Source organism: Cyprinus carpio, chromosome B5 (genome assembly GCF_018340385.1).
Source record: "Cyprinus carpio isolate SPL01 chromosome B5, ASM1834038v1, whole genome shotgun sequence".
NCBI classification, from domain to species: Eukaryota; Metazoa; Chordata; class Actinopteri; order Cypriniformes; family Cyprinidae; genus Cyprinus; species Cyprinus carpio.
The window spans coordinates 26,358,228-26,371,568 of record NC_056601.1 but is presented as its reverse complement, the minus strand read 5'-3'; the positions used below and the strand labels follow the sequence as shown (position 1 = coordinate 26,371,568).

At 36.2% G+C, this 13,341-nt stretch overlaps 1 protein-coding gene across 1 annotated transcript; it reads left to right on the top strand.

Annotated features, from left to right (window-relative positions):
* The first annotated feature begins 1,298 nt into the window (after positions 1-1,298).
* On the top strand, positions 1,299-11,502 carry LOC109086862 (RDS/peripherin-like protein xRDS35). Its single transcript, XM_019101135.2, has 4 exons — positions 1,299-1,853; positions 3,371-3,801; positions 6,337-6,583; positions 9,476-11,502. The coding sequence occupies exons 1-4, from the start codon at positions 1,704-1,706 to the stop codon at positions 9,701-9,703; spliced, it is 1,056 nt and encodes a 351-aa protein (XP_018956680.2). The 5' UTR covers positions 1,299-1,703; the 3' UTR covers positions 9,704-11,502.
* Positions 11,503-13,341: the final 1,839 nt, after the last annotated feature.

Genomic DNA, 13,341 nt, shown 5'->3' with positions numbered 1-13,341 from the left:
GTTAGACTTTTGATTGTTTTATGGTATTGTTAGACTTGTGTTCCTGTCTTGTGTTTTTCTCCCCATGTGCTTCCCGTGAACAAGTTTCTCCCTCTCGTTTTGATTAGTCATTTGGTTCAGGTATGTGCCGTTAATTAACCTCCTTTGTCTATGTATTTAAGCCCCTGGTTGTCATGCTGTTGTCATGCTATGTTTTCCCTCACCAATCTGCCCGTGTTCTTGAACTGCACCTCCTGTCTTCGCCTTCCTTCCTGCATCACGGTGACACACATGTAATTGATTTTATTTTGCCCTGCAGTGTAAAGAACTCAATTATATGTAAAAATATTTAATGTAGTCTCCCAATTAATATGAACTCTTAGAAGCTGCATGCAAACAACTAAAAACAATTCACAATGTTGTTTAAAATAATAACAAACTTAAAGCACATGAAGTGTAACATGTCACACCACACAACATTAAATAATTCATATTTCTAAAAATATTTAATGTCAACTACGTAACTAGTCATTTAAATAAAACTGGAATTAAATCAAAAGCCAATTATTTCTTAGCAAAGTTCAAAAACAGCTATTTTTCATCCATAACACATAACATGAAGGGCAATGATGTTTGCTAGGACCGCAAACAGGCTGCAAATGTCTATTTAGTGAAAAAGCTGAGAAGATTTAGCAATGACTTGATTTCATTACATTGCTATAAATTATTATTATTGTTATTATTATTATAAAAAGGTCCTAGGTTCCCATAAAGATTGAATCCTTTATTTCTTTTATTTTTTTTGAGTGAAGTTCATTGATAAATAACATTTTGCCACCCGTTCCATAAATGGGTTAAGGTTAGAAAGTGCAGAAAATCAATAAAAATCTATGATGTATAAATTACAGCTTTTAGGCACACTGTCTAAATGGTGTTTTAGTTTTTACATTAGCGTACAAGACCAGGACCTGCCCTTTCATTTACATGAGCCACATTTTAAAATGAATGAGTTGTTTGTGAAGGGTCAAGTTGGCGCTGAAATTATGGCTGCTCTCATGCCTCAGTAAACTGATTATCTTCACTTCTGAACCAAGAGACTCTCTAGAACTAGATTGAACTTTGAAGGAAGGCAAATCACAGTCCTTTCAATCTCTTCCTTGTCGTTATTCATAATCTTTATCCTCTATAAACGTGACGCAATGCAGAGATGCACCACTGGCTTTGCTGAGCCGACAGTGGCCTTGTTTCCTATTGGAGAGGGCCATTGTAATAGGATAGTTTAGGGATTACAGGTAAGATGCCCAAGACCTCTAACTTTGGCCAAATCCAGTGTGTCTCACCCAACTATGGGCATGGAGGTGCAAGGGCACCACTCTCACCATTGAGTGGGCATCTGGCTCATTTTAGCATTGCTACGGGGGGATCACCACCAAAAAATCTGGACTGAGCTTTGCTAACAGATTAAGTGACCACGACATGCAGAATATTGGCTGTGCTGTTTGGATTAAACTGAACTGATCTCATATTCTAACAAAGAAAGGGAACTTAAAGGATTTACACAAAGTTACCTATTTTTTCACAGGTCATCTGAAGCTCCAGCAGTTTCAGTCTGATACTCAGCACCTCTTTCAGAACATTTCGACAACGTTCGGACACTTCTGCATTTTTTCCACACTCTACTAGTCTTCCCTTTTCTTGGGTTTACACCACAATACTCTTTCACAATGGTTGTGGGTAAGATGAAGTTCACTTTTCAGAAAAGGGTCAAGCTGGCCCAGGGTTTATGGCTGCTCTCATGGTTGGCAACTCTGGGTGGAGCAGTTACCTTCACTTTAGGATGCTTCCTAAAGACTGAGCTTCGAAGGAGGGGAGAGGTATCCATGTAACTCATATTTTTCGTTTGCTTTTTTTTTTTTTTCTGCCAATAATTTCATGCATTACATAATGACGCCCTGATTAGTTTTGAACTTCAAAACTGGCATTGACATTAAATGTTTAGCAATTAACATTTTGTGCAGTTTGCATGTTTTTTAGTGTCTTTGGTTTAGTTTATATAAGTTTAAAGAATCTTTATCTTAATTCGCTTAATAAATTGTAAGATATTGTAAATGTCTTAATAAATAAATATGTGAAGGGCTCAAACGTTTCAGAAATATCTGGCAGGGATTAACACATAATTAACTTGTGTGAATAAAAATATTATCTAAGCTGGTCATAATAGGCTTAAGGAACTGTCCTTTACAAAGTAGCTCTTCAATAGTCTAGATGGGTCATTATCAACCTGATGATAAAGACTGGCATGGGTCTTAAGTAGGACATATTTAATTTGTAGTTGTAATAATATAAAAACTCCATAATCACGGGAAGAAGGAGGCGGGACCCGGCGGACACTCAAATAAAACTTTAATAATCAAATAAACATAAAACAGCACAAACCAAAAACCAAACACAAAATAAAACCCAGGCCTGGTCCTCTCTCGTCCTTCACTATCGTCGCTCCTCTTTTGTATCCATCCGATCTCCTCCGTGGGACTCGAGACCGGTGAGTGGAGCAGGTGTCGCTCCTTTCCCAATCACTCCACCGGCCTCGCTCCGTTCCCACGGCTCTCGGCCCTGCCCCACTCATCACAGTAGTTTTTCACAACAATATTTTAATGGACATGCAGGTTTATGCATAGCATGATACTACAAAGAATTTTTTCATGTTCTTCATTATATATTTACTAAGGCTACGTTTACACGACAACGATGTAGTCAAAAACGGAGAAGTTTTTCCCTTGCGTTTTGAAAAAATTTCACGTATACACAGCAACGTTTCCAAAATGATTCGCAAAAAACGGCCAAAAACACTATTATTACGTATGCCATGCCAGTAGTTGGCGCTGTCACCTTGTTAGTAAACAGTACCTGTAGGGAAGTGACGATTATATGTTGTATTTGATGCGTCTCCGCTGTTGGTTGTAATATTGGTGAAGTAAATCCACACTTTGCTGAAGAAGTGTTAGCAAACTCTTAAACAACAACAACAGTACTATGTACTCCGCCATTGTTGTGTATGTTTATTCACGCTTGCCTTTAAAATCGAAAAAAGTTTCCCATTTTTGGCTGAAAATGTTGTGTAAATGGCCGTCTAAATATCGTTTTAAAACTAAACGCACTAATGTAAACGGGGCATAAATGACCAGTCCAAAAATGAGAATGAATCAGATTTACCCTAATATATATGCAATGGCAAGTTAATCAGTTCATTCCGTGTAAAACAACCTTACAGCTAGGCTTAACTGAAAAAAAAAAAAAAAAACCCTTTGTAAATGTAAATTTGTCAATGTTTACAGCGAGCGCAATGCAATATGAGCTCAAAATGGACTGACATCAACATTTTTTCCTTTAGGTAATGGACAACACAGACATCCACTGTGTGCCCAACACCCTGATGATTGTGGGTCTTGCTTCGATGGGCATCAATTACTTTGCCAGTCGAATCTGCCAGGATGCCCTAGATCCTGGGCGTTTCCCACGATGGAAGACCTTCCTGAAGCCCTATTTTGGATGCTCAGTATTCTTCACCACCCTCATGCTGATTTCAGTCATCTTGAGTTACGCCATGAAGGGCAGCCTGGAGACCTCCCTTAAAATCGGCTTGAAGAATGGCATCCGCTTCTACAAGGACACAGACACTCCAGGCCGCTGCTTTCAGAAGCAGACCATTGATCACCTTCAGATGGAGTTCCAATGCTGTGGTAATAACGACTACAAGGATTGGTTTGAGGTGCAGTGGATCAGCAACCGTTACCTGGATTTCAGCTCTAAGGAAGTTAAGGAGTGAGTCAATGGGAATGTCAATTCAAAGTATTAAAAGGATACAGTAGTTCATCCAAATATGAAAATCGTGTCATCATTTACACACCTTCATGCCGTTCCAAATGTGTATGACTTTCTTCTGAAGAGCACAAAAGAACATATTCAGAAGAATGTTTCTAGTTGTTTTATTTTCCACAAGACCAATTCTCACTGTTAACTATTAACTACGACTTTTGCTTCAATATACTCCTAATTTGTTTATGGGGTAAGATAGAGGGATTTAAAATATGGTCATTAATATGTTCTTTATAAGTACTAATAAATAGCCAATATGCTAGAAATATGCATGCTACAGTAATAATCAACTAGTTAATAGTGAGAATTGGTCTCTAAACTAAAATGTTACCAAATAAAGAAATGTATACAGGTTTAAAACAACATGAGGGTGAGTAAATGAGTGAATTTTCATTTCTGGGTTGACTATCCCTTTACCATATCTATTTGCTCTAATTAAAAGTGCTACTCCACCCCAAAATGAAAATTTTGTCATTAATCCATTTCCCCCATGTCGTTCCAAACCCATAAAAGCTTCGTTCGTCTTTGGAACACAATTTAAGATATTTTGGATGAAAACCGGGAGGCTTGTGACTGTCCCATTGACTGCCAAGTAAATTGCACTCTCAAGGTCCAAAAAAGTATGAGAGACATTGTCAGAATAGTCCATTCAATTCAATCAAATTCAGTTCAGTTAAATTCAATTAAATTCAATTCAATTCAAATTTATTTGTATAGCGCTTTTTTGCAAAGCAACTTTACAAAAAATTAAGTTTCTACAATGCATAGTAGTAGCTTATCAGTGGTGACTGTCAGTTTATGTACATACGGCATAAATGCTCAGAAAAATCAATAAAACACGTAAACAAACAGACGATTAACACTATTAACAGAAATTATACAATCAAACTTATAGCAAAATGTGTCTGTATGTTGTCTCTGGGTTAGCATCATCTGAGGTCCTCTGAGGGGCTGGCATCATCTCTTCTCAGGTGTTCTGGATCCAGACTGGAGCTTGTGTAAATCCTAGTTACCACGAGATCCCGTGGCAAAACAGAGAAACAAATAGAGACATAATTAGCATAGCTGCTGTTCCAGCCAAGTAAAATAATTAGTTTAACCCAAGCTAAAGAATAATAATGCGCATTTGATCAGATATAACTGCAGTCCAAAATTTTGAGATGCATTATTTGAATGCTTGGCCAAAGAGGTGTGGTTTTTAATCTAGATTTAAACAGAGAAAGTGTGTCTGAACCCTGAACATTATCAGGAAGGCTATTCCAGAGTTTGGGAGCCAAATGTGAAAAAGCTCTACCTCCTTTAGTGGACTTTGCTATCTTAGGTACTACCAAAAGTCCAGCGTTTTGTGACCTTAGGGAGCATGATGGATTGTAGCGTGGTAGAAGACTAGTTAGGTATGCAGGAGCTAAACCATTAAGGGCCTTATAAGTAAGTAATAATAGTCCTGCCATCTGCCATCAGTGGTTCAGTCTAAATTTTTTTGAAGTGACAAGAATACTTTTTGTATGTGAAGAAAACAAAAATAAAATCTTTATTAAACAATTTGTCTCCTCTGTGTCTCTCCACATCACCGTAGCGCCATTTTGGAGAACATCCACTGAATGCAAACTGTGTACACTATTCTGTGTCAGCCGCGACAAAAGGATATGTTTACTACGTGTATTGAAACCAGTGCATCCGTGCAGCGCAGCTGACATAGAAGATCGCACACTGCTTGCGTTTAGCAGGTGTCCTCCAAAATGGCACTACGGTGATGTGGAGAGACACAGATAAAATAAATTGTTGAATAAAATTGTTATTTTTGTTTTCTTCGCATACAAAAAGTATTCTCGTCGCTTCATAAAATTCAGATTGAACCACTGATGGCAGATGGACTATTCTGATGATGTCTTTCATACTTTTCTGGACTTTGACAGTGCAATTTACTTGGCAGTTAATGGGACAGTCACAAGCCTCCCGGTTTTCATCCAAAATATCTTAAATTGTGTTCTGAAGATGAACAAAGCTTTTACGGTTTTGGAATGACATGAGGGTAAGTGATTAATGATAAAATTTTCTTTTTAGGGTGGAGTATCCCTTTAAGTCACCTAAGGACACTTGAGGAGAACTTAATACTTCATACATCCATTATAAATCACTTTCAGATCAATATGGCTAAGTTAGTTCTAGCATCATTTATTTGATATTCTAATGCAGTGGCATTCTTGATTGTTAAGAGTGTCTTAAGTGTCCAAAACCGTCCATCCACAAATATGACCACAAGTGTTTACAAAAATGCATTTAAGAATCATGTTAATATCTGGTGTCAAAAGTGTCTTGGCTGATGACCTGTTATCTTTTGGGTGAGTACAATGAAATCAAAAGCATGAAGTAAGAAAGTTTTAAGTAAACTATTGGTAACTTTGTGAGCAACAATCTCATAACAGTTTGCAATGATTCAAGGTTTTTTTTTTTTTATCCATTTCCTTCTCAATCTTCCAGCTGCATTAAAAGCAATGTGGATGGCCGTTACTTGGTTGATGGTGTGCCCTTTAGTTGCTGTAACCCTAGTTCTCCCAGACCCTGTATCCAATACAAAATCACCAACAACACTGCCCACTACAACTACGACCACCAGACCGAAGAACTCAACATCTTCATTCGTGGTTGCAGAGAAGCCCTGGTCAACTATTACATGGGGCTGATGAACACTATTGGAGCTGTAGTTCTGTCTGTCTTCCTGCTTCAGGTACACTGTTAAAGGTTTGAGTGTAATGGACCTAATCAGGGTATAATCTATATTTATTTTGGCATAAATTAAAATGGGACTCCAAGGGAGAGACATACATTTCTTCAATCACCTTTCAAGACAGTATAACCCACTGAGGAGACATTGAGCAGACCACCTGTTTGTTTTCATTCACATTAAATATACTACCCTGACTAAGATCAGTTAATTTGTTGACAATTTAATTTGCCAGTTTAGTTCCGTTGAATTTCCTTGTAACATGTATCATATACTACAAATCTACATTTGGGAACACTTTACAATAAGGTTCAATTTGTGAACTTGAGTTAACTACATTATTTAACATGAGCTAACAATGAAAAAAGTGTCACACTTTATTTTAAGGTCCAATTCTCACTATTAACAAACCATTGTCTACAACTTTTGCCTCTATAAACTCCTAATTTTCAGCTTATTAATAGTTAGTTAGGTAGTTGTTAAGTTTAGGTATTGAGTAGAATTAGGGGTGTAGAATATGGTCATGCAGAATAAGTACTAATAAACAGCCAATATGTTAATAATAGGCATGCTAATAAGCAACTATTTAAAGTGTAAGTTCACCCAAAAATGAAAATTACACTCTGTGTATATGACTTCTTTTTTCAGATGAATCCAGTCGGAGTTATATCAAAATTGTCTTTGATCTTTCAAGCTCTATCATTGCAGTCAGCGGGTATTGCAGTGGTTCAGTCCAAAAGAAGTTAAATAAAAAGCACCCATCCATAAAAAGAGTGTCTCACATGGCTCCGGGGGGTGAACAAAGGCCTCCTGTAGCGAATCAATGCGTTTTTGTAAAAAAAAAAAAAAATCCATATTCAAAACATAATAATCACTTTAATCTAATTTAATTTGCCAGTTTAGTTCCGTTGAATTTCCTTGTAACATGTATCATATACTACAAATCTACATTTGGGAACACTTTACAATAAGGTTCAATTTGTGAACTTGAGTTAACTACATTATTTAACATGAGCAGCTAACAATGAAAAAAGTGTCACACTTTATTTTAAGGTCCAATTCTCACTATTAACAAACCATTGTCTACAACTTTTGCCTCTATAAACTCCTAATTTTCATCTTATTAATAGTTAGTTAGGTAGTTGTTAAGTTTAGGTATTGAGCAGAACTAGGGGTGTAGAATATGGTCATGCAGAATAAGTACTAATAAACAGCCAATATGTTAATAATAGGCATGCTAATAAGCAACTATTATAAGTACTAATAAACAGCCAATATGTTAATAATAGGCATGCTAATAAGCAACTATTGGTCCCTATGAATGAGTTTTGAGTTATTTTTTTATTGTCTTTGATCTTTCAAGCTCTATCATTGCAGTCAGCGGGTATTGCAGTGGTTCAGTCCAAAAGAAGTTAAATAAAAAGCACCCATCCATAAAAAGAGTGTCTCACACGGCTCCGGGGGGTGAACAAAGTCCTCCTGTAGCGAATCAATGCGTTTTTGTAAAAAAAAAAATCCATATTCAAAACATAATAATCACTTTAATCTAGCTTGCGCCCACTTTTGTAAACAGAACCAATTTCTGGGCCGATGATGTATGTGGTCAGCTTTGCGCATGCGCTGCTCAGAAGTAATGCACGTGGAAAAGCAGCGGCGGGATCAAAACAAAACAACGGTCACTAATTAGAAGTACAAAATGAAGATTTGTAAAGAAGACTGTAAAAGGATTTTGATATAAGCCAAGAGGAGACTGGTTTTCCCTTGCTAAAGTAAGGAAACTTTGCTTCCTTTGCTCCTGTTAACAAACGTGTGTTTTCATGAGACTCACAGGCACATGCGCAGCGCTGACCTCATACGTCATCAGCCTGGAACTACTTCCATGTACAACTGTTGGCACAAGCTAGATTAAAGTGATTACATTTTGAATATGGATATGTTTCTTACAAAAACGCATTGATTCACTACAGGAGGCCTTTGTTCATCCCTCGGAGCCATGTGAGATACTTTCTTTTTATATGGATGGGCGCTTTTTATTTCACTTCTTTTGGACTGAAGCACTGCAACAACCACTGAGTGCAATGATAGAGCTTGGAATAGCCAGGACAATTATTAATATAACTTCAACTGGATTCGTCTGAAAGAAGAAAGTCTAATACAGTAAAACATAGCCTAATTTTCATTTTTGGGTGAGCTAACCCTTTAATAGTGAGAATGGGTCCCTATACTAAAATGTTACCAAAAAATTGTTCAAAGCATTTATTAATCTTACTTTCTTAATTTCAACATTTACTAACACATTACTAAAATAAAAATTTGTAGTTGTTATTATTATGTAATGGATCTAATCTAACATGAACTAACAGAACAGTTGTATTTTTATTACCTAACATTAACATACTGCAGCAAATTTATTGCTAATTTTAATTAATGTTAGTTAATGCAGCTTTACAGTTTTAGCGTAATTTATTGCATAGCAATAATTACAGTGACTGAAATGCATTTTTGCCAACCAGTTAGAACAAACAAACAAACAAACACTAGTAAATTGCAATACATACAGCAAATTATATATTTTGTGTGGTAGGGTAGGTTACTACATAATATCAGATTAAACCCATAATATGGGAAATAACCCCCCAAAAGTTCATAGCTTACACAAATTTCCCCATACATGTATATTTACTTGTATTTTGTTATAGGCTTGTTTGTTACATTTACATTTGGGCATTAAGCGGACACTTTTATCCAAAGCGAACAACAAAAGTGATTCATCAAAGAGCGAACAACATTTAAAATATGCAATGACAGGTTTAATAGACCAGATTTTACTTCTACAAACCTGCTATTTTTACCCATTTTCTCATATTCTATTTCAATTGCATTTTTTTTTTACAGAGCTCCGTGTTGGCCAGTGTGCGCCTCCTGCAGACGTCTATGGAGGCTGTCGCTGGACAGGAGAATGTGGAGATTGAAACCGAGGGCTACTTGCTTGAGAAGGGAGTGAAGGAGACCTTCATGGAGTATGTGGATCCTGTGCTGAAACTCCTGTTGCTGAACCAGGTAACACCTCCTGAAGCCAAACCAGAAGCAGGGGCCACTGGAACAACCACCACCACCAGCTAAAGAGTCAGATTTATCTGACCACTGAAATGTTTCAAGTTGGAGGCTAAGAGTGCTGACAACTAATCAAATAATTCACGTTTTGGTATTTTTTATATATCAGTCTTAATGACCTACATCTCAAAGAGTTGTATATTTCATTAATGCACTAAATGGTTGTTTCTAAAATAAATTAACATTCTAAAATTCTAAAATAAATTAATAAATGATTTATGGCAAACATATGATATTGTTAGTCTTGGTGTGAGTGAATGTCTGTTCATTCCTGTCAGGGGGAACTTGGTGCAGCTATGCCTGGGAAATGACTAGCATTATGCTTACAATTCCACCATGAATGGTTAAATATTTGAATGACTGAGCAGTTTCTTAACAGAAAGTTCTATTTTATTTCTTCCCATTTACAAAATGTCATACACCTAAAAGAGGCTGATTTTGTAATATAGCCTATGTTGTAATACTACGCTACCACATGGATGTATGTAAATGAATGGAATAACAGAAATATGAAAATCAATACCCTTGTGAAAAAGAAGTGTGCTTAACTGTAGTGAATATGCACTTGTAGTTTACTTCAAATCTTAAAAGTATATTTAAAAAAAACTGAACTTGCAGGTAATATAACATTAATAAAATAAAAGCCCACTGAAGTGTACTTAGTCAAGTTTCATAACAATGTTTCTTAAGTACACTTTAAAAAAGTGCACTTTGTTATAATGTCAGGTTAGGTTTTTTCATTCTTAACCGGGGTACACTTATTTTGATGCATTGACTAGCCTACTGAAACATGTGTAAAGGATTTTATCTTAATTTTTATTGCAACTTCATCATTACACAGTGTAATAACACATAAATGTAAATACATGACATATATGTTTCAATAGAAATGACTGAAAAGTATATTTTAGTTTTCCATGAATATTTGTCAGTACATTTAACACACTTTAACCATGGACAATCTATGTAATTATGAAATTACATATAAAGATGTACTTAAGTGGGTCAAAAAAGCATTCGTAAATTACTAATTGCAACAAATATTTAAACTATATTTTCATTTAATTATAAATAACATGCAGTTAAGTATCCAAAAACATTAAATTCAATTTGGACTTAAGTAAATTCTTTTAAAGTATATTATTTCTGTAATAAGTACTCTTTTTAAAAGTATGCTGAAGTGAACTTCTTTTTCACAAGGGCCCCTTCTAATAAGCCCCTTCTAATCATCTGAATCTTACACTGTATACTACCCAGGCATGAGAAAATAAAACTTTCTATTCCAAAACAAAGTTTTTGTTTTAACCAGCCACGACCTTCACACATGCCAGGACACATTTTTATTTGATTTCTACGTCTTTGGCTTCACACTGGGTAGCCCGCCTATAAAGAAATCTCACTGGACTAAAATCTCCACATTGCTGTAATGTATATTAAGTTCTAATAGGTTTTGATTGCACAGTATTTTTGCTTGCAGTGTGGACAGGTAAATGATTTGATGCTGGAAATTATTAATTAAAATATATATTATATGTATTATAAAATATATAATATATCTGAAGAAACACGATTTCATATTTTCATATTCTTCATTATTTTTTTCTCATCCAATGTTAATTGCATGTTGTAAACATAAATACTTTCACTGTCATTAAGCCTTTTTTGTTTTGCATTCAGCATGGAATTAAATGCATTGTCAGTGTTAAAAGATGGTGTAGATGATGCTCAGTGCTCTGCTATGAAACACTGTACTGCATTCGCAGAACTGTCAGAAAACTGTCAGGTCTAATAAAATCTGACATTTTGAACCGCTTTGTTGTGTAGTGATATTTTGTGGAACTAGATGCATACTGACCCCGCTTGTCTTTTTATTGATTCTTTCTTAAAAACTTATACATATCTATACAATAGCATTCAGGTACATTTATGCACATAATAAGCAAACAGAAAGATCTGCAAAATCGCATGAGCCAGGAAGACATGCACCGATTTTCTTACATACATAAATAGCTGGATATCAGATACAGATAATGAAGGATGATGATTGATGGGAGCATGTACAGTGAAAGCCCAGTGTGTCTGTGTCCTTTATCCTGTAACCTGTGCTAATCTCGTAATACGCAAACTGCTGCACAAGCACTCAAACTCACTGCATCCGATTACATCTAACAAAGCACATTAATACATGAGGGAAGATGAATATGCAGATATATTTATATATGTCAAGTGATCATCTACGATTTGTGAAATATGAAAACACTTTTAACAGACCAATATTTATATATTGATGTTTTCATTAACAATATAATATGGGAGTCATGGGTTAGATGGCACATTGGGATGTTTTAACAAGGGCTGTATCTCAATAGCTAGAACATTTTGAATCAAAGGTCCAGCTGCTATACAAATGTGTGGCTTCTCTAGCAGTGGTTATCATTATTGGTTTTAAAAATGTAATTCAAAACTGTAAGACCAAAGAATAGGTTCCTGTCATCCAGTATGAAAATTCCAGTATCATTATATACAGTACACTGATTGGCCACAATATTAAAACTACATTTACATTTACATTTAATCATTTAGCAGACGCTTTTATCCAAAGCGACTTACAGATGAGAACAGTAGAAACAATCAGATCAACGAGAGAGAACAACAACGGTATACAAGTGCTATGACAAGTCTCAGTTAGTCTAGTACAGTACACGTAGCCAGGGTTTTTTTTTTTTTTTTTTTTTTGAATATGATAGACAAGAAAAAGGAAAAGGTAAGTACTAGTATTAGTTGGTTAAGTGCAGGCGAAAAAGATGAGTCTTTAGATGTTTTTTGAAAATGAGTAAAGACTCAGCTGTTCGAATTGAGATCGGGAGGTCATTCCACCAGCTGGGAGCAGTCCAGGAAAAAACTACCTGCCTAATATTGTCTAGGTCCCTCTCGTGTTGCCAAAACAGCTCTGATGCATGAAGGCATGGCCTCTACAGGACCTCTAAAAATATGTGGTATCTGGCACAAAGATATTAGCAGCAGATCCTTTAAATTGTTTAAGATTTGTTGGTCCAGCACATCCAGTAGATACTGAGTAATTTGGAGGCCAAGGCAACACATTCTTAAAACTTTCCTAACAATTTTTGCTGTGTGACACAATCAGGGAACACCTTTGCCATAAAGGGGTGTACGTGATCTGAAACAAACTGTAGGTTAGTGGGTCATGCTAAGTAGCATCCACATGAATGGCAGGTATTAAAGTTTTCCAACAGGCCTGCCTTTTTCCCATAGTGCATCCTGCTGCCATCTCTTCCCCAGGTAAACAATACATCTGCCCCCCAGTCATTCATCCGATCACCAAAATGTGATTCATCAGACCAGTTCTGATGCTCACGTGCACATTGTAGTTGCTTTCAGTGGTGAACAGGGATCATCATGGCCACTCTTGACTGTTCTGCTGCTACGCAGCCCCATACTCAGCAAACTGTGATGTTGTCTGTGTTCTGACACATTTCTATCATAGACAGCATTGTTTTTCAGAAATCTGAGCTATAGTAACTTCTGTGTAATCAGACCAGCTTTGTTTCCCATGTGCACCAATGACCCTGACAGTGGTTTAATAGTTTTTCTTTTTAAACTTTTGGAAGGCACTAACCTGCATACTG